The sequence below is a fragment of the Staurois parvus genome, unplaced genomic scaffold (genome assembly GCF_062004578.1).
Source record: "Staurois parvus isolate SC_StPar_1 unplaced genomic scaffold, SC_StPar_1.0 ptg000337l, whole genome shotgun sequence".
NCBI lineage: Eukaryota > Metazoa > Chordata > Amphibia > Anura > Ranidae > Staurois > Staurois parvus.
In genome coordinates, this window is record NW_028318133.1 from 490,295 (window position 1) to 515,914 (window position 25,620).

The 25,620-nt window shown below is 46.1% G+C and overlaps 1 protein-coding gene across 1 annotated transcript in view; it reads left to right on the plus strand.

Annotated features, from left to right (window-relative positions):
* The window catches only part of AIFM1 (apoptosis inducing factor mitochondria associated 1), a 47,661-nt gene extending 32,080 nt beyond the window's left edge, over positions 1 to 15,581 (plus strand). The window contains 7 exon segments of the mRNA XM_089684134.1: positions 1,159 to 1,247; positions 3,078 to 3,218; positions 3,302 to 3,373; positions 3,375 to 3,445; positions 5,002 to 5,126; positions 8,344 to 8,540; positions 15,214 to 15,581. Of these exon segments, the coding sequence (XP_089540260.1) occupies positions 1,159 to 1,247; positions 3,078 to 3,218; positions 3,302 to 3,373; positions 3,375 to 3,445; positions 5,002 to 5,126; positions 8,344 to 8,540; positions 15,214 to 15,285 (767 nt within the window). The 3' untranslated portion in view covers positions 15,286 to 15,581.
* Positions 15,582 to 25,620: the final 10,039 nt, after the last annotated feature.

A 25,620-nucleotide genomic window follows, 5' to 3' on the forward strand; every position in this document is an offset into this window, starting at 1 on the left:
CTTGCACAGGTGTACCGGCTCCTCCCCTCCGATCTTGCACAGATGTACCGTCTCCTCCCCTTCGGTCTTGCATAGTTGTATCGGCTCCTCCCCTTCGGTCTTGCACAGTTGTAGCGGCTCCTCCCTTTCGGTCTTGCACAGTTGTAGCGGCTCCTCCCCTTCGGTCTTGCACAGGTGTAGCGGCTCCTCCCCTTCGGTCTTGCACAGGTGTAGCGGCTCCTCCCCTTCGGTCTTGCACAGGTGTAGCGGCTCCTCCCCTTCGGTCTTGCACAGGTGTAGCAGCTCCTCCCCTTCGGTCTTGCACAGGTGTAGCAGCTCCTCCCCTTCGGTCTTGCACAGGTGTAGCGGCTCCTCCCCTTCGGTCTTGCACAGGTGTAGCGGCTCCTCCCCTTCGGTTTTGCACAGGTGTACCGGCTCCTTCCCTTCGGTCTTGCACAGTTGTACCGGCTCCTTCCCTTCGGTCTTGCACAGTTGTACCGGTTCTGCCCTTCGGTCTTGCACAGTTGTACCGGCTCCTCCCCTTTGGTCTTGCACAGTTGTACCGGCTCCTCCCCTTTGGTCTTGCACAGTTGTACCGGCTCCTCCCCTTTGGTCTTGCACAGTTGTACCGGCTCCTCCCCTTTGGTCTTGCACAGTTGTACCGGCTCCTCCCCTTTGGTCTTGCACAGTTGTATTGGCTCCTCCCCTTCGGTCTTGCACAGTTGTATCGGCTCCTCCCCTTCGGTCTTGCACAGCTGTACCGTCTCCTCCCCTTCGGTCTTGCACAGCTGTACCGTCTCCTCCCCTTCGGTCTTGCACAGCTGTACCGTCTCCTCCCCTTCGGTCTTGCACAGGTGTACCGTCTCCTCCCCTTCGGTCTTGCACAGGTGTACCGGCTCCTCCCCTTCGGTCTTGCACAGGTGTACCGGCTCCTCCTCTTCGGTCTTGCAGGGCTCTCCTTTCCCTCTTGTATTGAACTGTATTGTTGCTGTATTGTCTCCCACCATAATGTACAGCGCTGAGCAAACTGTTGGCGCCATAAATCCTGTATAATAATAATAATAATTTGCATTGACTGGTGTCTCTTGTGATTTATGTAATGAGTAGGAGGAGCTATTGTCATGGCGCACGCTTGCAGAATTATTTTTAGGGCTAATCCTGTACTTTTTTGTTCCATAGAGGGGGTTAATGTTCTAACGGACGCTGTGGTTAAGTCTGTCTGCTATCGTGATGGAAAGCTTCACATCCACCTCAAGGATGGACGGCAGGTAATTACACCATATTACTTGATTCACGGCACTCCCTAGGCTCTCATTGGACTGTATGCATGTAGTCCTGAAGAGGCAGCAGTGATATGGGGCTGGTGGATGAAACAACCGCACAAAGCAGGGAACAAGACAATTGAAATGCCTGGAACTGGACTGAGATGCTAGTTCAGAGATGACACTATTATCCTGCGCAGTTCTTGGCTGTGTTCACAAATGTTTTACACAGATCAGCTCCTGTCTTGGGGAAGTAACAAGGTATAGTCAGATCACTTGGCGAGAGGAAATGCCTCCTCCTGCCTGCAGTAAGCTGTTGGAATTCACCTGGCATAGGCAACGACACCGACTGGAGCACAAAGACGGCTTTTTAATGATAAACCTTTTTTTTTTTTTTTTTTTTCTTTTTAACTTCAAGTCCGGACACTTTCACCCCCTTTCCAGTCCAGCTTTCAGCGCTATCGCACTTTGAATGACAATTGCGCGGTTATGCAACACTGTACCCATATGAATTTTTTTGCATTTTTTTGAGACAGATAAAACTTTATTTTGGTGGTATTTATTCATCACTGGGAGTTTGGTCTTCATTTATATAGCAAAATAATTAAACATTTTGAAAAAACAGTGTTTTTCTTATAAAATTTTGCAAATAAATAATCTTTCTTCATAAATCTTGGCCAAAATGTACTCAGTTATCTTGTTAGTAAAATAAAAAATATCTCATATTAGTTTATAACCAAAAATTATAATTTGTCAAATTTTTTTTACAATTTTATTTAAATTTTTTTGTGTTATTTATTTTATTTGCTTTTTAAACTTACTGTCACCCTAGCAGTACAGTGTCGCCATAGTGACACTGTACTACTTGCAGGGGGTGCTGAAGATATTTTTTCTTCTTTTTTTACACTGATTGCTTTTACACCCATAAAGGCTGTAATAGCAATGATTTCTCCTCTCTGGCTGCATTCTTGCAGCCATTGAGAAATACTGTCAGAGCTGTGATTGGTCACAGCTTGTCACATGGTACAAGGCTGTTGTGAATTGCCCTGTACCATGTGATCTCTGTGATCATTCACAGATTTCATACGTAGTAAGCAATGATGTCAGAAGTGCCATCTTGCTTACTACTGTTCATGTGATCACTGATTGGCCAATTAGTGATCACATGATCGGGACCTTGCATAGAGGTCCCATACAGCGATCAGTGTTCCACTGTGTCCGGAGGACACAGCGGGCACGGGATCGTAGTGCTGATCATTCACAGATTTCATTAGTAGTAAGCAATGATGTCAGGAAGTGACATCTTGTTTACTACTGTTTCTGTGATCACTAATTGGCCAATCGGGGATCACATGATCGGGACCTCACACAGAGGTCCTGTACAGCGATCTGTGTCCTCTGGACACAGTGGGCACCAATCGTGGTGCCGCGCGCTCCCAGGGAGCGCGCACAGGCAATGAGTGCGGGGTGATGTTTAGAAATGTCCACCTGCGTCGGCAGCGCTCCCATCCCACCGTTTATCGACATGGGCCGGACGGGAAGAGGTTAATTCTACTATTGCTGTATATTGTGGCACATGAAGAATGTATCCATGCAGGTTTGGTACTAAAAGGTGCTAAATTATATAATGATTTAAAAAGTATCCCTGATAAGCAGTTTAACAACCACCACAAAGGTTGCACTTTAAATTTCATCTGCATTTGTTTCAGTCAGACATGTTAATCAAATTATATTATTAAATTATAATTTAATATTCTTGCAAAAATGACATGTTTTTGAAAAAAGTTCCATGTGTACCCTCCTGCATACTGACCATACCGTCCCTGTGTGCTATAGGTGCAGACCGATCACATTGTGGCAGCTGTAGGTTTGGAGCCGAACACCGAATTGGCAAAGTCTGCTGGTCTGGAATTAGATGGAGACTTCGGAGGGTATAGGGTCAACGCAGAACTGCAGGCCCGGAATAATGTGTGGGTGGTGAGTTGTCCTCCCTGTGTGACATGCTGGGCTCTGCCGTGTCGTGTGTCCCCCAGTAACCTGTGACAATGTTCCTGGAATAGGCCGGGGATGCCGCGTGCTTCTATGACATTAAGCTGGGAAGGAGGCGAGTGGAACACCATGACCACGCAGTGGGTGAGCGGAAGACTGGCCGGGGAGAACATGACCGGAGCCGCGAAACCGTACTGGCATCAGTCCATGTTCTGGTAATCAAAGGAAAGGGAAAGAAGATGACCATAATAATACATAATACATTCACACTCTGGTGGTCTCACTCTCTTCCCCCCCCCCTTCTCTACTCGCCCCCCCTCTCCCTCCCTCCCTCCCTCCCTCCCTCCTTCCCTCCCTCCCTCCTTCCCTACCTCCTTCCCTCCCTCCCTCCCTCCTTCCCTCCCTCCTTCCCTCCCTCCTTCCCTCCCTCCCCTCCTTCCCTCCTTCCCTCCCTCCCTCCCTCCCTCCCTCCCTCCCTCCTTCCCTCCCTCCCTCCCTCCTTCCCTCCCTCCCTCCTTCCCTCCCTCCTTCCCTCCCTCCCTCCCTCCTTCCCTCCCTCCTTCCCTCCCTCCTTCCCTCCCTCCTTCCCTCCCTCCCTCCTTCCCTCCTTCCCTCCCTCCCTCCTTCCCTCCCTCCCTCCTTCCCTCCCTCCTTCCCTCCCTCCCTCCTTCCCTCCCTCCCTCCTTCCCTCCCTCCCTCCTTCCCTCCCTCCTCCTCCCTCCTCCTCCCTCCTTCCCTCCCTCCCCTCTCTCTCTCTCCCCTCCCCTCCCCTCTCTCTCCCCCTCCCCCTCTCTCTCCCCTCCCCCCTCTCTCTCCCCTCCCCTCTCTCTCTCCCCTCCCCTCTCTCTCTCCCCCCCCTCTCTCCCCTCCCCTCTCCCTCTCCCCCCCCCTCTACCCCCTCTCTCTCTCCCCCCTCCCCCCTCTCTCCCCCCCCCTCTCTCCCCCCCTCTCTCTCTCTCTCCCTCCCTCTCTCTCTCTCCCCCCCCTCTCTCCCCCTCCCTCCCCCCTCCCCCCCTCTCTCCCCCCTCTCTCCCCCCTCCCCTCCCCTCTCTCTCTCCCCCCTCCCCTCCCCTCTCTCTCTCCCCTCTCCTCTCTCTCTCCCCTCCCCTCTCCTCTCTCTCTCCCCTCCCCTCTCCTCTCTCTCTCCCCTCCCCTCTCCTCTCTCTCTCCCCTCCCCTCTCCTCTCTCTCTCCCCTCCCCTCTCCTCTCTCTCTCCCCTCCCCTCTCCTCTCTCTCCCCTATCTCTCTCCCCTCCCCCTCTCTCTCCCCCCTCTCTCTCCCCCCTCTCTCTCTCCTCCTCTCCTCCCCCCCCTCTCTCTCTCTCCTCCCCCCCTCTCTCTCCTCCCCCCCTCTCTCTCTCTCTCCTCCCCCCCCTCTCTCTCTCTCCTCCCCCTCTCTCTCTCTCTCTCCTCCCCCCCTCTCTCTCTCTCCCCCCCCCTCTCTCTCTCTCCTCCCCCCCTCTCTCTCTCTCCTCCCCCCTCTCTCTCTCCTCCCCCTCTCTCTCTCTCTCCTCCCCCCCTCTCTCTCTCTCTCTACCTCCTCCTCCCCCCTTTCCTCCCCTCTCTCTCCCCCCTCTCCCTCCTCCCCCCCCCTCTCCCTCTCCCTCCTCCTCCCTCCACCCCTCTCTCTCCCTCCACCCCTCTCTCTCCCTCCCCCCTCTCCACCCCTCCTCCCTCCCCCCTCCCCCCTCCTCTTTTGGCTTCTGTCTATGGAATGATAGAGCACTTTAATTCTTAGGACCCTCTTCTTACTCAGTTCCCCCTCTTTGCAGGAGTGACCTTGGTCCAGAGGTTGGTTATGAAGCCATCGGTATTGTTGACAGTGTGCTGCCGACTGTCGGGGTGTTTGCCAAAGCCACCGAGAAGGACACCCCAAAAAGGGCATCTGAGGAAACTGGTAAGAGAATCTGCAGAGAAGAGCCTGAAATTCAACAGAGTTAAAGAACAAGTTTGCGAACTCTATAAACCCCCCTCAGCTCCTATATTTAGCCCCCCCCAAGCTAAACCATCCTCACTGCAGGTCCCCACATGGAAGAAAAATATATTTGAAATGCATAAATTTTGGCCATATTCAATATAAATATTTACATACATACACGCTGCCTGTTGAAATACATTTTTATTACAAAATATATGACAAATATTTTTAAAAATACATTTCCAATATACTGTATGTCTTTCAAAATACAAATCTACATTTTTGGAATGCATTTACAAATATTTGTAAAATATGTTAAAATTACTTTTTTATATATTGAAAAAATCTTTAAGAATATATTTAAAAAGAAAATATTTATTTTTTAAATATATTCTTCAGATTTTTTTTTTTTACATATAAAAAAAGTCATTTTAACCCCTTCACACCTGAGGGTAAAACAAATCTAAATGCCTAAGCACAATTTTGTAATGTTAACCCGTGTTAGTAAAACTGTCCATATCATCACAACTACTTTGTACATCCAGGTGAATTATACCGCGTTTTTTTCAGGACAAATTGAGCTTTCATTTGGTGGTAAATGGTAATGGATATCTCCTTTTATATTATCAAAGGAAAAGTGGCCCAAAATAGTAAAAAAAAAAACAAAATCACATTTATCTATATCCGCTCTCCCCGGACCCTGCATTCACTATATCCGCTCTCCCCGGACCCTGCATTCACTATATCCGCTCTCCCCAGACCCTGCATTCACTATATCCGCTCTCCCCGGACCCCGCATTCACTATATCCGCTCTCCCCGGACCCCGCATTCACTATATCCGCTCTCCCCGGACCCCGCATTCACTATATCCGCTCTCCCCGGACCCCGCATTCACTATATCCGCTCTCCCCGGACCCCGCATTCACTATATCCGCTCTCCCCGGACCCCGCATTCACTGTATCCGCTCTCCCAGGTCCCCGCATTCACTATATCCGCTCTCCCCGGACCCCGCATTCACTATATCCGCTCTCCCCGGACCCCGCATTCACTGTATCCGCTCTCCCAGGTCCCCGCATTCACTATATCCGCTCTCCCCGGACCCTGCATTCACTATATCCGCTCTCCCCGGACCCTGCATTCACTATATCCGCTCTCCCCGGACCCCACATTCCCTATATCCGCTCTCCCCGGACCCTGCATTCACTGTATCCGCTCTCCCAGGTCCCCGCATTCACTACATCCGCTCTCCCCGGACCCCGCATTCACTACATCCGCTCTCCCCGGACCCCGCATTCACTACATCCGCTCTCCCCGGACCCCGCATTCACTACATCCGCTCTCCCCGGACCCCGCATTCACTACATCCGCTCTCCCCAGACCCTGCATTCACTATATCCGCTCTCCCCGGACCCTGCATTCACTATATCCGCTCTCCCCGGACCCTGCATTCACTGTATCCGCTCTCCCAGGTCCCCGCATTCACTACATCCGCTCTCCCCGGACCCCGCATTCACTATATCCGCTCTCCCCGGACCCCGCATTCACTATATCTGGTCTCCCCGGACCCCGCATTCACTATATCCGCTCTCCCCAGACCCTGCATTTAATATATCCGCTCTCCCCGGACCCTGCATTCACTATATCCGCTCTTCCCGGACCCTGTATTCCCTATATCCGCTCTCCCCGGACCCCGCATTCCCTATATCCGCTCTCCCCGGACCCTGCATTCACTATATCCGCTCTTCCCGGACCCCGCATTCACTATATCTGCTCTCCCCGGACCCTGCATTCACTATATCCGCTTTCCCCGGACCCTGCATTCACTATATCCGCTCTCCCCGGACCCTGCATTCACTATATCCGCTCTCCCCAAACCCTGCATTCACTATATCCGCTCTCCCCAGACCCTGCATTCACTATATCCGCTCTCCCCAGACCCTGCATTCACTATATCCGCTCTTCCCGGACCCTGTATTCCCTATATCCGCTCTCCCCGGACCCCGCATTCCCTATATCCGCTCTTCCCGGACCCCGCATTCACTATATCTGCTCTCCCCGGACCCTGCATTCACTATATCCGCTTTCCCCGGACCCTGCATTCTCTATATCCGCTCTCCCCGGACCCCGCATTCACTATATCCGCTCTCCCCGGACCCCGCATTCACTATATCCGCTCTCCCCGGACCCCGCATTCACTATATCCGCTCTCCCCGGACCCCGCATTCACTATATCCGCTCTCCCCGGACCCTGCATTCACTATATCCGCTCTCCCCGGACCCCGCATTCACTATATCCGCTCTCCCCGGACCCCGCATTCACTATATCCGCTCTCCCCGGACCCCGCATTCACTATATCCGCTCTCCCCGGACCCCGCATTCACTGTATCCGCTCTCCCCGGACCCCGCATTCACTGTATCCGCTCTCCCCGGACCCCGCATTCACTATATCCGCTCTCCCCGGACCCCGCATTCACTATATCCGCTCTCCCCGGACCCCGCATTCACTGTATCCGCTCTCCCCGGACCCCGCATTCACTGTATCCGATCTCCCCGGACCCCGCATTCACTATATCCGCTCTCCCCGGACCCTGCATTCACTGTATCCGATCTCCCCGGACCCTGCATTCACTATATCTGGTCTCCCACAGTACATACAACATGGAAATGCAATTATTTTATTAAATATAAACAGCTAAATACCTTTTCTCAGCAGTATATAGCAGTCTTGTGACTTCTATCAGTGTCCAGCAGAGCACTGCTTACAACTTCTAGAAGAAGTTTTTATTCTGCTCTAGGAGGACGCAAAACCCCGGACCTCTGTCTGGACAGTGCTGATTATCCCTGTGCTGATCACATGCACTCTCCCAAGAAAAAAAAAATAAAATCTTTCTAGCAATACACACCAAACTGAGCATGCGCAACATGCCTACAGTTCAGTCTGTCTGATCAGATGGTAAAGAGGTGGTCATGTAAACAAGGGGAGGAACAGAGCAATCAGAATCAAACAGCCTTTTTACACAATGCAGAGGATTAACCCCTTAGATTCTGCAGTGAGTATAACCAGCATGCTTTGCTGCATCTACAGACTGATTGTACTGTTGGGGGTTTGGTAACTCTTTAATAAAAGTTTCACCGCCTAGTTTTTTTGTTCTTGCATTTAATACCGATTTCCCGCGCCGTGTTTTATCTTCAGGAACCGGGATCCGATCTGAGCACGACGGCGAGATCCTACCATCCGAGAGCCACGCTGTGGAATCTGCACCTTCTGTCCCCGCCCCCGCGCAGCAGGGAGAGTCCTACGGCAAGGGAGTCGTGTTTTATCTCAGAGACAATGTGGTGGTTGGGATCGTACTGTGGAATGTCTTCAATCGCATGCCGATCGCACGAAAGGCAAGTATGACACCAGATATACCGGGAGACGGGGGCATCCCTAGGCAGGGGGTGGCGCCTATCGCAGGGGGTGGCGCCTATCGCAGGGGGTGGCGCCTATCGCAGGGGGTGACGCCTATTGCACGGGGTGACACTGGACCCGCTCCAGGAAAAGGTAGGTTTGAAAGCAAGCCGACGATCCCCGCAGGATGGATCGGATCTGCGGATTGGGGAGCATAATGGAATGGAGTCCGATCCATTATGCTCAGCACGCAGATCCGATCCATCCTGCGAGGATCGTCCGCTTGCAACCTATACGGGGTTAACTGATCTCTCCACAAAAAGGTAAGTTTTAACCCCTCGCCCTCCTGAGGATTTACCCCCCTTCCTGACCACGCCTCTTTTTGCTACTCGGCGCTGCACTAATTCAACTGATAATTGCGCGGTCATGCAATGCTGCACCCAAACGAAATTTCCGTCCTTTTTTTCACACAAATAGAGCTTTCTTTCGGTGGTATTTGGTCACCTGTGCGCTTTTTATTTTTCACGCTATAAACAAAAAAAGGCCAAAAATTTTGAAGAAAAACAATATTTTTTACTTTCAGCTATAAAAAAATATATAGTAAACTCAAAGTTGGTTATAAATTTAGGCCAAAATGTATTCTGCTCCATGTTTTTGGTAAAAAAAATCCCAATGAGTGTATATTGATTGCTTTGTGTGAAGTTATAGCGTTTACAAACTATGGTATAGATACTGCAATTTACGCCATTTTTCTGCTATACAGCGCTGCGCTAGTTTAACGGACAATTGCGCGGTCATGCAATACGGTACATAAATGAAATTTACATCCTTTTTTTCCCCACAAATTGAGCTTTCTTTTGGTGGTATTTGATCGCCTGTGCGGTTTTTATTTTTTGCGCTATAAAGAAAAAGGCTGACCATTTTGAGGAAAAAAACTATATTTTGGACTTTTTGCTATAAAACATGTCCAGTAAAAAAAAAATGCAAAAATCAAATTTAGTCATAAATTTCTGCCAAAATGCATTCTGGGACATGTCTTTGCTAAAAAAAAAAACCAATACGTGTAAATTAATTGGTTTACGTGAAAGTTATAGCGTATTACAAATGGCGGGAAAGATACTGGGATTTTTAGGGTTTTTTTTATACTAATAATGGCGGCGACCAGCGACTTATGGCGGGATTGCGGCGGACATTCTGACATTGGGGGGTACTGACTTGGGGTCATTGACATCCCCAAAAACACTAATACAGTGATCAGTGCAAAAAAAAAAAACTGACACTGTACTAATGGCACTGGGGAGGAAGGGGTTAACTTTATTTTTCAGGGAAGGGTTATAGGAGTGAGGGGGAGTGTTTTACTAGGGGGCGGGGTGTGTGCTGGGCGGGACAAGGCTGATCGAGAGAGAAAAAGGCTGTCGTCCTTGAGCTGAGAAGGAAGTGACAGACAGCACAGCTACTGCAGCTTTGCTGTCTGTCACTGTTTGCCGCCGATCGCCGGGAAACAGCCGGTAAGGACCGGCTGTGACCCGGCGACTGACGTCCGTGGCGGTGATCGGCAGGACAGATAGGGGGCGTGCGCGAGGTGCGCCGCCGCCCTATCTGTTTACAAAACACACGTTTTAAAACGTGGTTTTGCCTGCGAGTGCCGCCCTGCCGCCGTATATGTACAGTGGCTGGGCGGCATGTAGTTAAAGCAAGCCAATGATCTCCGCAGGATGGATCGGATCTGCGGGCTGAGCATAATGGATCGGACGCCGATCCATTATGGTTCGCTATATGCAGATCCGATCCATCCTGCGGGGATCGTCGGCTTGCAACCTGTACGGGGTTAACTGGTCACCAAAAAAAGGTAAGTTTTAAAGCAAGCTGACGATCCCCGCAGGATGGATCAGATCTGCGGATTGAGCATAATGGATCGGAGCCCAATTATGCTCCCCAATCCGCAGATCTGATCCATCCTGCGGGGATCATCGGCTTGCTTTAAAACTTACCTTTTCATGGAGCTCGTGGAGAGATCAGTTAACCCCATATAGGTTGCAAGCCTACGGTCCCCGCAGGATGGATCGGATCTGCGGATTGAGCATAATGGATCCGATCCATTATGCTCCCCAATCCACAAATCTGATCCATCCTGCGGGGATCGTCGGCATGCTTTAAAACGTACCTTTTTGTGGAGAGATCAGCTATCCCCGTATAGGTTGCAAGCTGACAATCCCCGCAGGATGGATCAGATCTGCGGATTGGGGAGCATAATGGATCGGATCCATTATGCTCAATCCTCAGATCCGATCCATCCTGCGGGGATTGTCTGGGGGGGGGGGGGGTGACACCAAGTGTTACCACACCGGGTGACACCAACCCTGGGGACGCCCCTACTGGGAGACGTCCATTGTAACCTTCAGCTACATTTTAATAGGTCTTTCCGCCCATTGGTGGTTGGGGAGCTTATCACAGCTCTTGTCCCATGTGAGCAAAAACGTCATGCAGCACACGTTGCCTCTTCCTCCTTCCCCTCCCTCTCCCAGTCTTGGTTCTGCTGTACAGGGAATCGCAAGAGGCCAATATGGAATTGAATTGAAGTACTTAGAATACCTGGATAAATACATGCAGATCTGCATTACTTTGTTCCTTTGTCTAGAATTCAGCTTTGACCCTTTCCTTAAAACGTGCGAACAATAGCTCTCCTCCCCTTCTTCCTGTGACCCGGAAATTGGCGTGATGACGTCACTTCCGGGTCACCGCTGTCACGGCTAGCACAGCTCAGGGGAGACATTTTGGGGTATTTTAGACCCTTCATGTCTCATTTAAGAGAACCTGTCACCTAAAAATCACTTTGTGTCCCCTACGTGATGAAAAAAAAAAGGTAAGCAAAAAAAGTGTAGTTACACCCAAGCACACAGAATCCCCCCACAAAAAATTTTGACACTGACACCCCCACATGCACTACATTGCCAAACGTATTGGTCGGACAGCCTTTCCACGCCATGACTTTTTTTTTTTTTTTTTTTAATGTCAATTGATGGCCACGCCAATTTCAAGGCTTGATGTGTTTGAAATCTATTTTAGTAGACACAACCCCCTTTTTTTTTTTTTTTAATATTTTGACAAAAATTAGTCATTGTGTTTTTGTGCACTACTATTCATTTTTTTGCTTTTGCTTTTTTTGTTTTTCTTTTTTTTCCCCCAAAAGTGTAGAAACAACATAAAAAAAAATGGAAACAACTGCCATTTTATTCTGCAGGGCTCTCAGAAAATATTTCATTGTTTGGAAGGGGAGCTTAACCATTTCCAGTCCGGACACTTTCCCCCCCTTCCAGTCCGGACGCTTCCCCCCCCCTTCCAGTCCGGACACTTCCCCCCCCCTTCCAGTCCGGACCCTCCCCCCCCCCTTCCAGTCCGGACGCTTCCCCCCCCCTTCCAGTCCGGACGCTTCCCCCCCCCTTCCAGTCCGGACGCTTCCCCCCCCCTTCCAGTCCGGACGCTTCCCCCCCCCTTCCAGTCCGGACGCTTCCCCCCCCCTTCCAGTCCGGACGCTTCCCCCCCCCCTTCCAGTCCGGACGCTTTCACCCCCTTCCAGTCTCCGGACACTTTCACCCCCTTCCAGTCTCCGGACGCTTTCACCCCCCTTCCTGTCTCCGGACACTTTCACCCCCTTCCTGTCCGGACACTTTCACCCCCCTTCCTGTCCGAACGCTTTCCCCCCCCCCCCTTCCAGTCCGGACGCTTTCACCCCCTTCCAGTCTCCGGACGCTTTCTCCCCCTTCCAGTCTCCGGACGCTTTCTCCCCCTTCCAGTCTCCGGACACTTTCCCCCCCTTCCAGTCCGGACGCTTTCTCCCCCTTCCAGTCTCCGGACAATTTCACCCCCTTCCCCCCCAGGCCAATTTTCAGCTTTCAGCGCTATCACACTTTGAATGACAATTGCGCGGTCATGCAACACTGTACCCATATGAATTTTTTAGCATTTTTTTGAGACAGATAAAGCTTTATTTTGGTGGTATTTATTCACCACTGGGATTTTTTTTTTTTTTTTTTGCTATGTAAATCAAAAAGTCCCAAAATTTTGAAAAGTGTTTTTCTTATAAAATTTTGCAAATAAATAATCTTTCTTCATAAATCAGCTATCTTTTTAGTAAAAAAAAACAAAAAATCCAAATTAGTTTTTATAACCAAAAATTATAATTTTTCTAAATTTTTTTTCTTCAAATGTTTATTATTTTTTCTATATTATATATGTTTTTTTAACATACTGTCACCCCAGCAGTACAGTGTCACCAACATTTTGCAAATAAATAATCTTTCGTCATAAATCTTGGCCAAAATGTGTTCAGCTATCTTTTTAGTAAAAAAAAAACCCTTTCAGTATCCACTTCCAGAGGCTTTCCCCCCCTTCCTGACCGGGATACGGTATTTGCGATACGGTGCTGCGGTCCTTTAACTGACAATTGCGCGGTCATGCAACACTGTACCCATATGAATTTTTTAGCTTTTTTTTTTGAGACTGCTAAAACTTTATTTTGGTGCTTTTTATTCACCACTGGGATTTTTTTTTTTTTGCTATATAAATGAAAGTCCCAAAATTTTGAAAAAAAGTGTTTTTCTTTTAAAATTTTGCAAATAAATAATCTTTCTTCATAAATCTTGGGCAAAATGTATTCAGCTATATTTTTAGTAAAAAAAAAAAAAACCCAAATTGGTTTATAACCAAAAATTATAATTTTTCTAAATTTTTTTTTTTTTTCAAATGTTTATTATTTTTTCTATATTATTTGTTTTTTTTAACATACTGTCACCCTAGCAGTACAGTGTCACCAAAATTTAGCAAATAAATGATCTTTCTTCATAAATTTTGGCCAAAATGTATTCAGCTATCTTTTAAGTAAAAAAAAAAAACCCAAATTAGTTTATAACCAAAAATGATAATTTTTCTAAAATTTATTTCACATTTTTATTATTTTTTCTATATTATTTATGTTTTGTTTTTTAACATACTCTCACCCTAGCAGTACAGTGTCACCAAAATTTTGCAAATAAATAATCTTTCTTCATAAATCTTGGCCAAAATGTATTCAGCTATCTTTTTAGTAAAAAAAAAAACCCAAATTAGTTTATAACCAAAAATGATAATTTTTCTAAAATTTATTTCACATTTTTATTATTTTTTCTATATTATTTATGTTTTGTTTTTTAACATACTCTCACCCTAGCAGTACAGTGTCACCAAAATTTTGCAAATAAATAATCTTTCTTCATAAATCTTGGCCAAAATGTATTCAGCTATCTTTTTAGTAAAAAAAAAAACCCAAATTAGTTTATAACCAAAAATTATAATTTTTCAAAAATTTTTTTCACATTTTTATTATTTTTTTCTATATTATTTATGTTTTGTTTTTTTAACATACTGTCACCCTAGCAGTACAGTGTCACCAAAATTTAGCAAATAAATGATCTTTCTTCATAAATCTTGGCCAAAATGTATTCAGCTATCTTTTAAGTAAAAAAAAAAAACCCAAATTAGTTTATAACCAAAAATGATAATTTTTCTAAAATTTATTTCACATTTTTATTATTTTTTCTATATTATTTATGTTTTGTTTTTTAACATACTCTCACCCTAGCAGTACAGTGTCACCAAAATTTTGCAAATAAATAATCTTTCTTCATAAATCTTGGCCAAAATGTATTCAGCTATCTTTTTAGTAAAAAAAAAAACCCAAATTAGTTTATAACCAAAAATGATAATTTTTCTAAAATTTATTTCACATTTTTATTATTTTTTCTATATTATTTATGTTTTGTTTTTTAACATACTCTCACCCTAGCAGTACAGTGTCACCAAAATTTTGCAAATAAATAATCTTTCTTCATAAATCTTGGCCAAAATGTATTCAGCTATCTTTTTAGTAAAAAAAAAAACCCAAATTAGTTTATAACCAAAAATTATAATTTTTCAAAAATTTTTTTCACATTTTTATTATTTTTTTCTATATTATTTATGTTTTGTTTTTTTAACATACTGTCACCCTAGCAGTACAGTGTCACCAAAATTTAGCAAATAAATGATCTTTCTTCATAAATCTTGGCCAAAATGTATTCAGCTATCTTTTTAGTAAAAAAAAAACCCAAATTAGTTTATAACCAAAAATGATAATTTTTCTAAAATTTATTTCACATTTTTATTATTTTTTTCTATATTATTTATGTTTTGTTTTTTTAACATACTGTCACCCTAGCAGTACAGTGTCACCAAAATTTTGCAAATAAATAATCTTTCTTCATAAATCTTGGCCAACATTTATTCAGTTATCTTTTTAGTTGAAAAAAAAAAACCAAATTCGTTTTTAACCAAAAATTATAATTTTTCAAAGTTTTTTTTTTTTTTACATTTTTATTTAATTTTTGTATATTTGTTTTTTGTGTTTTGTTTTTTTTTTGTTTGTTTTTTTTTTGGTTTTTTTACACACTGTCACCCTAGCAGTACAGTGTCACCATAGTGATGGGTCGGACGGGAAGGGGTTACGCTATTTTCTAGCATAAAAATGGTAATTTGTGCGAAAAATTAAAAAATTTTCTGGTTTGATTACAAAAAAAAAAAAAAAATTGCTCGCATAAAGAAGCATTACATTTTGGACTTTTCTGACCAGCAATTTGTTTTTTTTTGTATCCTTCGCAGATCATAAAGGACGGGGAGGAACACGCGGACCTGAACGAGGTCGCCAAGCTCTTCAACATCCACGAGGAGTAGTCTGTTTTGTACAGATTTACTGATCGATCGCGGCTCATTGATACGATCGCCCCCTTGGGACTAAACGGTCTTCAGTCCGGTACACGTGACGTTCGGTGCACCGGCGTGCCGATCGCAGTCATTTGTGCAGACACTAAAGCCACTTTAATATGAGAGATTCCTGTGCAGCGCTGGAAAAAAAAAAAAAACCCTGATTTGTTTTGTATGTGATTTATGACATGAAGTCTGTTGAAGTAAGAAAAGGAATCGTGCTGGAAAAATTCGACTACGGTCAATAAAATTGTTGATGAAACACAGCGTGGGCGGAATTCTTTCTCTTTAGCTTTATATATGGTTTTGTCTTTTTTTTTTTTTTTTTTTTTTTTTTTTTTAGCGGTTGCGGGCGACAGAACTCTGAAGGAATGCAAGCGACATTGCGTCGTGACGTTCTAGAGGTGAACGTTCGTTCAGGTTGAATTTAGAAGGGCTTTCGTTCGCTGGTAACACCGGGCTTGGGGTGCAATAATCGTTACATCTTTGGAGCTGGCCCCTGCAGTACTTCTTTTCCACCACAGAGGTCCTCAGTCTTCCCGGTTGATGGATGCCCAGCGTCCTTCAAGCTGGAAGACTGAGGACATACTGTGAGTGTAGGGACGTCATGAGCCCGCCCCCTGACCACCTCCAGGCAGCAGAGAGATCTAAGGCTTCGGAAAGAGATGGGTTTTCATTATGAGCCCTCTAACCGCATCCTTACCGCTCTATAGCCGAATGACGTCCACAGCGCGGTTGTCCAGTTCTGGGAGGGCGTCTTATGATGTCCCCCCAGAGGCGCGCACCCGACCTTCTGTGATCGCTGTGTCCTGCGGATCACGTGAAGTAAACAGCCAATCACAGCGGCCTTTTACCACGTGATCAGCTGTGTCCAATGACACACCAGATCACCAAGTAAATACAGTTGCCGGTTATCAGCAGCACTTTCCTCATGCTGTCACAGATCAGATCGGCACTGATCATCAGGGCACTAATGATCAGTGCCGCCCATCAGTGCTGTCAGTCAGTGCCACCTATCGGTGCCCATCATTGCTGCATATCAGTGCAGCATCATCGGTGCTGCCTACCCATGCTCATCAGTGCCACCTCATCAGTGTAGCCTGTCAGTGCTGCCTATCAGTGCCCATCATTGCTTCTCGTCAGTGCAGCCTATTAGTGCCCATCAGTGCAGCCTATCAGTGCCCATCATTGCTTCTCACCAGTGCGGCCTATTAGTGCCCATCATTGCTTCTCATCAGTGCGGCCTATTAGTGCCCATCATTGCTTCTCATCAGTGCGGCCTATCAGTGCCCATCATTGCTTCTCATCAGTGCGGCCTATCAGTGCCCATCATTGCTTCTCGTCAGTGCAGCCTATTAGTGCCCATCAGTGCAGCCTATCAGTGCCCATCATTGCTTCTCGTCAGTGCAGCCTATCAGTGCCCATCATTGCTTCTCGTCAGTGCAGCCTATCAGTGCCCATCATTGCTTCTCGTCAGTGCAGCCTATCAGTGCCCATCATTGCTTCTCGTCAGTGCGGCCTATCAGTGCCCATCATTGCTTCTCGTCAGTGCGGCCTATCAGTGCCCATCATTGCTTCTCGTCAGTGCAGCCTATCAGTGCCCATCATTGCTTCTCGTCAGTGCGGCCTATCAGTGCCCATCATTGCTTCTCGTTAGTGCAGCCTATCAGTGCCCATCATTGCTTCACGTCAGTGCAGCCTATCAGTGCCCATCATTGCTTCTCGTCAGTGCAGCCTATCAGTGCCCATCATTGCTTCTCGTCAGTGCAGCCTATCAGTGCCCATCATTGCTTCACGTCAGTGCAGCCTATCAGTGCCCATCATTGCTGCCTATCAGTGCCCATCATTGCTTCTCGTCAGTGCAGCCTATCAGTGCCCATCATTGCTTCTCGTCAGTGCAGCCTATCAGTGCCCATCATTGCTGCCCATCATTGCTTCTCGTCAGTGCAGCCTATCAGTGCCCATCATTGCTTCACGTCAGTGCAGCCTATCAGTACCCATCATTGCTTCTCGTCAGTGCTGCATATCAGTGTAGCATCATTAGTATAGCCTATCAGTGCCAATCCATTGCTGCCGCATCTGTGCAGCCTATCAGTGCTGCCTATCCATGTCCATCATTGCTGAAAATCACTGCTGCTTATCAGTGCAGCCTATCAGTGCCCATCATTGCTTCTCGTCAGTGCAGCCTATCAGTGCCCATCATTGCTTCTCGTCAGTGCAGCCTATCAGTGCCCATCATTGCTGCCTATCAGTGCTGCCTCATCGACGCACATCAGTGAAGGAGAAAAATTACTTGTTTGCAAAATTTTATAATAGAAACTCTTTTTTTGTTTATAGTGCATAAAATAACCCCCCCCCCCCCCAGCGGGGAGTACAAACCACCAAAAGAAAACTCTTGGTGTGTGAAAAAAATGATAAAAATGTCATTTGGGTACAGTGTTGCATGACCGCGCAATTGTCATTCAAAGTGTGATAGCGCTGAAAGCTGAAAATTGGCCTGGACTGGAAGGGGGTGAAAGTGCGCGGTAGGTAAGTGGTTAATCACATGTGGGCGGTCTTCATGCAAATGAAGCCTACCTAGGAACGCCCATTCCTCCAGACACACCCACCCATTAAGGCAGTTTGATATTTGCATAACTCCTCCCAAGATCCAGCTCACTTCCTATGTCAGGGCGGCGGGTCCCAAGGCAGGGTGCTGTGATGTTTTTAGAAAGCTATGTACAGCACTCTGCCGGCCCCTCCCACCAGCCATGATCTGCCTACATTGCATAGAGAAGCACAGAGACCCAGTGATGACATCACTAATGAGGGGCAGGCAGGATTAACCAGTTCCCGACCACGCTATAGATAAGACGGCTACAGCGTGGTCAGCTAGTTCTGGGAGGGCGTCCATGGACATCCTCCCAGAACCACACCAAACCCCCCCGCGCGCCCTTTGGGGTGCAATCTGTGATCCAGGTAAAAGGCCAATCAGAGCGGACTTTTTAATGTGATCTGCTGTGTCCAATCACAGCGTAAATAGGAAATGACTGTTATCGGCAGTCCTTATGCTGACGGCGTATGAGGAGAGCCAGTAAGGGGCTTTTTAAAATTTTACATAACTCCTCCCAAGAGCCGGCCCACTGCTTGCATCAGAACCAAGAGTACTGAGGCAGGGTGCTGTAATGTTTTCAAGGAGCTATGTACAGCACCCGGCCCCTTATGTCAGCCACTATCTGCCTGCATTGCATAGAGAAGCACAGAGGCCCAGTGATGACATCACTGATTCTAAGAAAAGGCATATAATGAAATTGGAAATGTTTTATTTTTTAATTGTAATAACATGTTGATGAGGAACAGAGGAACCAGGGAAGCAGATTCAACTTCAGCTTGAAGAAAACATGAAAAATAAATTCAGTGTTTACAAAACCCTTTCAGTATCCACTCCCCCCTCCAGAGGATTCCCCCCCCCCCCTGACCGGGCCATTTTTTTGCGATACGGCTCTGCGTTCCTTTGACAATTGCGCGGTCATGCGACGCTGCACCCAAATAAAATTTACGTCCTTTTTTTCCCCCAAATTCTTTCTTTCTGTGGTATTTTACCGCCTGTGTTTTTTTTTTTTATTTTTTTATTTTTGTGCTATATAAAAAAAAAAAAAGCGACAATTTTGAGGGGGAAAAACAATATTTTTGACTTTTTATTAATCGTATACAAAAAAAAATTTAAAAAATCAAATTTAGGCCAAAATGTATTCTTTGCTAAAAAAAAAAATAAAAATCCCAATACGTGTAAATTGGTTTATGTAAAAGTTATAGCATTTACAAATGGCGGTATAGATGTATTGGAAATTTTTTTGGGTTCATTTTTTACTAGTAATGGCGGCGATCAGCGACTTGTAGCGGGACTGCGGCCGACATTCTGACACTGGGGGGGGGGGGGGGAACTGACTTGGTGTCACTGACATCCCCAGTGACACCAATACAGTGATCAGTGCTAATAAAAAGCACTGACACTGTACTAATGGCACTGAGCAGGAAGGGGTTAATGTGGGGTGATCAAAGGGTTAACTGTGTGCTGTTTTATTATGTGTGCTGTGTGTTTCACTGTAATCACACTGCTTTGGATGGCTGTGCTCTGCACAGCCATCCAAAGCAGTGTGCCAGAGCTAACAGGGAGGAGAACTGTTAGTAAACAAAACTGTTCTCCTCCCTCCATCAGAGATCCTCGGCAACCACTGGCGAGTAATCCCCAGCCAGGACCTGGTGAATGAAGGCACGGGCAGGGCGCACGAGTGCCACCTACTCTGAAGTGCAAAATCTCACACACATATATATATAAATATATACAGTGAAGGAAATGCGTATTTGCTCCCCGGCTGATGTTGAATGTTCGCCCCTCACACAGAAATGATCGGTCTAACAATGGAATGTTCGGTGTAACACTGAGAGACAGAATAGCAACAACAAATTCAGCAGAAATGCATCTAACAAATGATGACGGATCTGCATGTTCATGAGGGAAATAAGGATTTGATCCCCTATCATTCAGCAGGATTTCTGGCTACCAGGTGTCTTTCATACAGGTAACAAGCTGAGATTAGAAGCAGTCTCTTAAAGGGAGTGCTGCTAATCTCATTGTGTTACCTGTATAAAAGACACCTGTCCACAGGAGCAATCAAACCATCAGATTCCAAACTCTCCACCATGGCAAAGACCAAAGAGCTGTCCAAGGATGTCAGGGACAAGATTGTAGACCTACACAAGGCTGGACTGGGCTACCAAACTATGGCCAAGCAGCTTGGTGAGAAGGTGACAACAGTTGGTACAATCATTCACAAATGGAAGAAACACAAAACAAGTGTCAGTCTCCCTAGGTCTGGTGCACCATGCAAGATCTCACCTCGTGGAGTGTCAATGATCATGAGAACAGTGAGGAATCATCCCAGAACTACACGTGAGGATCTTGTCAATGATCTCCAGGCAGCTGGGACCACAGTCACCAAGAAAACAATTGGTAACACACTACGCCGACAAGGACTGAAATCCTGCAGTGCCCGCAAGGTCCCTCTGCTCAAGAAAGCCCATGTCCAGGCCTGTCTGAAGTCTGCCACTGAACATCTGAATGATGCAGAGGAGGACTGGTGGGAAGTGTTGTGGTCAGAGGAGACCAAAATCCAGCTCTTTGGCATCAACTCAACTCACCGTGTTTGGAGAAAGAGGAATGCTGCCTATGACCCCAAGAACACCATCCCAACTGTGAAACATGGTGGTGGAAACATTCTGCTTTGGGGGTGTTTTTCTGCTAAGGGGACAGGACAACTGCACCGCATCAAAGGGACGATGGACGGGGCAATGTACCATCAAATGTTGGGTGAGAACCTTCTTCCCTCAGCCAGGGCATTGAAAATGGGTCGTGGATGGGGGTTCCAGCATGACAATGACCCAAAACACACGGCCAAGGCAACAAAGGAGCGGCTCAAGAAGAAGCACATTAAGGTCCTGGAGTGGCCTAGCCAGTCTCCAGACCTTCATCCGATTGAAAATCTGTGGAGGGAGCTGAAAGTTCGAGTTGCCAAACGTCAGCCACCAAACCTTAATGACTTGGAGTGGATCTGCCAAGAGGAGTGGGCCAAAATCCCTCCTGAGATGTGTGCGAACCTGGGGGCCAACTACAGGAAACGTCTGACCTCTGTGATTGCCAACAAGGGATTGGCCACCAAGTACTAAGTCATGTTTTGTGAAGGGGATCAAATCCTTATTTCCCTCATGAACATGCAGATCAGTCATCATTTGTTAGACGCATTTCTGCTGAATTTGTTGTTGTATTCTGTCTCTCAGTGTTACACCGAACATTCGATTTGTAGACCGATCATATCTTTGTGAGGGGCGAACATTCAGCATCAGCAGGGGAGCAAATACACATTTCCTTCACTGTATATATATATATATTCTGCTATAGGGTGGAGCTAAAGCGGGTATGATTTGGGTTTATCTGCCGATGTGCCATCAGTTCAGTAATACGTTACACAACACAAAGGTTCAATAAAAGGTCTTTTCTGGAGAGCCACAACATTGTACTGAAGGATATCGATTAATAGCAGCCAGATGAAGTTCCAGCTGTTTTCCAGAAGGGGGCGGTGGAGAGATAGGAAACCTCTTTTCAGCAGTTCCAAATTATTCTGCAAATGATATTTTTCTCATTTCCCTGAATAATTGATGTAAATAACAGTCGGCATAATTCTCAGGTGACAACTAGAAGAGTACAATTCACATTTTATTGAACAAACCTCCTAATGATAACAGGATTTGTGTTCCGGATTATTCCGCACAGGAAGTTTCCAAACACTTTATAGGTTGTAAAGAACTGAAAATTGTCATTTGTTGTGTTTGCAGCAGATTTACTGAAATCAAAAGCTATTTCAATCAAACTTTTCCCAACATTGTAACTTTGTAAACATTTGAAGCGGTCACGTTACATTGTAACATAGGAGCCCTTATCTGATAGCAGATCACAAGTCTTGCATCCATTGAACTTGGGAGTTTTTGGACAGTTTCTGCTTGAATTTGTTTGCAAGATGTCAGAATAGCCTCCCAGAGCTGCTGTTTGGATGTAAACTGCCTCCCACCCTCATAGATCTTTTGCTTGAGGATGCTCCAAAGGTTCTCCATAGGATTGAGGTCAGGGGAGGATGGAGGCCACACCATGACCTTCTCTCCTTTTCTCCCCATAGCAGCCATTGATGCAGAGGTATTCTTTGCAGCATAAGATGGTGCATTGTCATGCATGAAGATGATTTTATTACGGAAAGCATAGTTCTTCCTTCTGTACCAGCGAAGAAAGTGGTCAGTCATAAACTCCACATACTTTGCAGAGGTCATCTTTGCACCTTCGGGGGCTCTAAAGGGGCCAACCAGCTCTGTTCCCATGATTCTGGCCCAAAACATGACTCCACCACCGCCTTGCTGACGTCGCAGCCTTGTTGGAACAGGGTGGCCGTCCACCAACCATCCACTACTCCATCCATCTGGACCATCCAGGGTTGCACGGCACTCATCAGTGAACAGGACTGTTTGAAAATTAGTCTTCATGTATTTTTCTGCCCAATGCAGATGTTTCTGCTTGTGAGCATTGGTTAGTGGTGGCCGAATAGAAGGTTTATGTACAGTTGCAAGACTCTGGAGGACTCTACACCTTGATGTCCGTGGGACTCCAGAGGCACCAGCAGCTTCAAATATCTGTTTGCTGCTATGTGATGGTATTTTAGCAGCTGCTCTCTTGATCCGATGCATGGATCTGGCAGAAATCTTCCTCAATGTGCCTTTATCTGCACCAACCCGTCTGTGCTCTGAATCAGCCACAAATCTCTTCATAGTGCGATGATCACGCTTAAGTTTTCGCGAAATATCGAATGTTTTCATACCTCGTCCAAGGCATCGAACTATTTCACTCTTTTCAGCAGCAGAGAGATCCTTTTTCTTCCCCATATTGCTTGAAAATGGTGCTCTGCTTAATAATGTGGAACACCCTCCTTTAGTAGTTTTTCCTTCAATTGGGCTCACCGGCCAATCTAATTATCACAGGTGTCCCAGATTGTTTTCAGTGATCAAAAGAGCCCTGACACACAATGCCATCCATGAGTTACACTGAAAAACAAAATATTGCATCTTTGTGACACTTAAATAGAATTTGCATAATAATTTGGAACAGGGTGTAGTATTAAGATATTTTATCATTTTGGTTTTACAGCAACAAGTAAAGATAGAGATGGAGAATCTTAATTACAAAATAAAGGTTTTAATCGTGTGAATGTTGTGTGAATGTGTGTTGGGTGAAAACCTTTACAAGTAGACCCCTTGGTGGTGCCATTATTCCGATAACAATGCTGACTCTGCTGCACCCCCGGGGTGTTTTTGTTTGGCATTTGGCCAAAACTGGGGGATCCTAATGTTGTTGCACATAGGTTACCCCAAACAAATAGAGGGGGGGGTTCAGTTTTTCTTTTCACAAACCCCTTTTTATTCAGTATTCCTTAGAGAGAGTTTTCTGGTTGTGTACATAAGACCCCTTTAAATCCATGAAGTCAGATCTATCAGATATTGTATATTTTTCATTTTAGGTGCTCAGTGCAGTGTCAGTGCAAGAATTCCATCTGTATGTAACCTTTTACAGAGATCACAGTACTCCTCCTGCGTCAAATTTTCTAGGGACATGCTATAGGATGGCACAGTGGCTTAGTGGCTAGCACGTCTGCCTTGCAGTAATTGGGTCATGGGTTTGATTCCCGACCATGGCACCTCCTGCATGGAGTTTGCATGTTCTCCCTGTGCTTGCGTGGGTTTCCTCTGGGTGCTCCGGTTTCCTCCCACCTCCAAAGACATGCTGGTAGGTTAATTGGATTCTGTCTAAATTGGCCCTAGTATGTGTATGTATGAATGTGAGTTAGGGACCTTAGATTGTACCCCCCTTGAGGGTTAGGGACTGATGTGAATGTACAATATATATGTAAAGCGCTGCGTAAATTGACAGCACTATATAAGTACCTGAAATAAATAAAATAGGAGTTGCTGGAGACTGGGGACATGCTATAGGAGTTATTGGAGACTGGGGATATGCTATAGAAGTTGTTGGAGACTGGGGACATGCCATAGAAGATGTTGGAGACTGGGAACATTCTATAGGAGTTATTGGAGACTGGGGACATGCTATAGGAGTTGTTGGAGACTGCGGACATGCCATAGAAGTTGTTGGAGACTGGGGACATGCTAAAGGAGTTGGAAATTGGAGACATTCTATAGGAGTTATTGGAGACTGGGGGCATGCTATAGGAGATGTTGGAGACTGGGGGCATGCTATAGGAGATGTTGGAGACTGGGGGCATGCTATAGGAGATGTTGGAGACTGGGGGCATGCTATAGGAGATGTTGGAGACTGGGGACATGCTATAGGAGTTGCTGGAGACTGGGGATATGCTATAGAAGTTGTTGGAGACTGGGGACATGCTATTGGAGATGTTGGAAACTGGAGACATGCTATTGGAGATGTTGGAGACTGGGAACATTCTATAGGAGTTGTTGGAGACTGGGGACATGCTAAAGTAGTTATTGGAGACTGGGGACATGCCACAGAAGTTGTTGGAGACTGGGGACATGCTATAGGAGTTGTTGGAGACTAGGGACATGCTAAAGTAGTTATTGGAGACTGGGGACATGCCATAGAAGTTGTTGGAGACTGGGGACATGCTATAGGAGTTGTTGGAGACTGGGGACATGCTATAGGAGTTGTTGGAGGCTGAGGACATGCTATAGGAGTTGGAAATTGGAGACATTCTATAGGAGTTATTGGAGACTGGGGAGAAGCTATAGGAGTTGTTGGAGACTGGGGACATGCTATAGGAGATGTTGGAGACTGGGGGCATGCTATAGGAGTTGGAAACAAGACATTCTATAGGAGTTATTGGAGACTGGGGGCATGCTATAGGAGTTGTTGGAGACGGGGGACATGCTATAGGAGTTGAAGACTGGGGACATGCTATTGGAGATGTTGGAGACTGGAGACATGCTATTGGAGATGTTGGAGACTGGGAACATTCTATAGGAGTTGTTGGAGACTGAGGACATGCTAAAGTAGTTATTGGAGACTGGGGACATGCCATAGAAGTTGTTGGAGACTAGGGACATACTATAGGAGTTGTTGGAGACTGGGGACATGCTATAGAAGTTGTTGGAGACTGGGGACATGCTATAGGACATGTTGGAGACTGGGGACATGCTATAGGTCTTGTTGGAGACTGGGGACATGCTATAGAAGTTGTTGGAGACTGGGGACATGCTATAGGACATGTTGGAGACTGGGGACATGCTATAGAAGTTGTTGGAGACTGGGGACATGCTATAGGTCTTGTTGGAGACTGGGGACATGCTATAGGTCTTGTTGGAGACTGGGGACATGCTATAGAAGTTGTTGGAGACTGGGGACATGCTATAGGTCTTGTTGGAGACTGGAGGCATGCTATCGGAGACGATCCATTTGAAAGAAACCGATACATATTATAAAATCGGATGCTGCTAGCATGGTATGAGATATTTAACATAGCACCAACATTCATATGTCAGCTGGGCTGTGCTATAAAATGAATGCAAACCTAAACCATAACCAAAAACATACAAAATAATAGAGATTCCAAAAGTCCACACTTGATGCAATAGTCCATAAAATGACACTTCAATCAAACAGATCCAAAGGGAGATGTTCTGAGTTGTTTTAATAAAAAAACGTTTGTTGGGTTTCACACTATGTGGAGCGTTTTGTTCCTTTTCTTTTTCTAA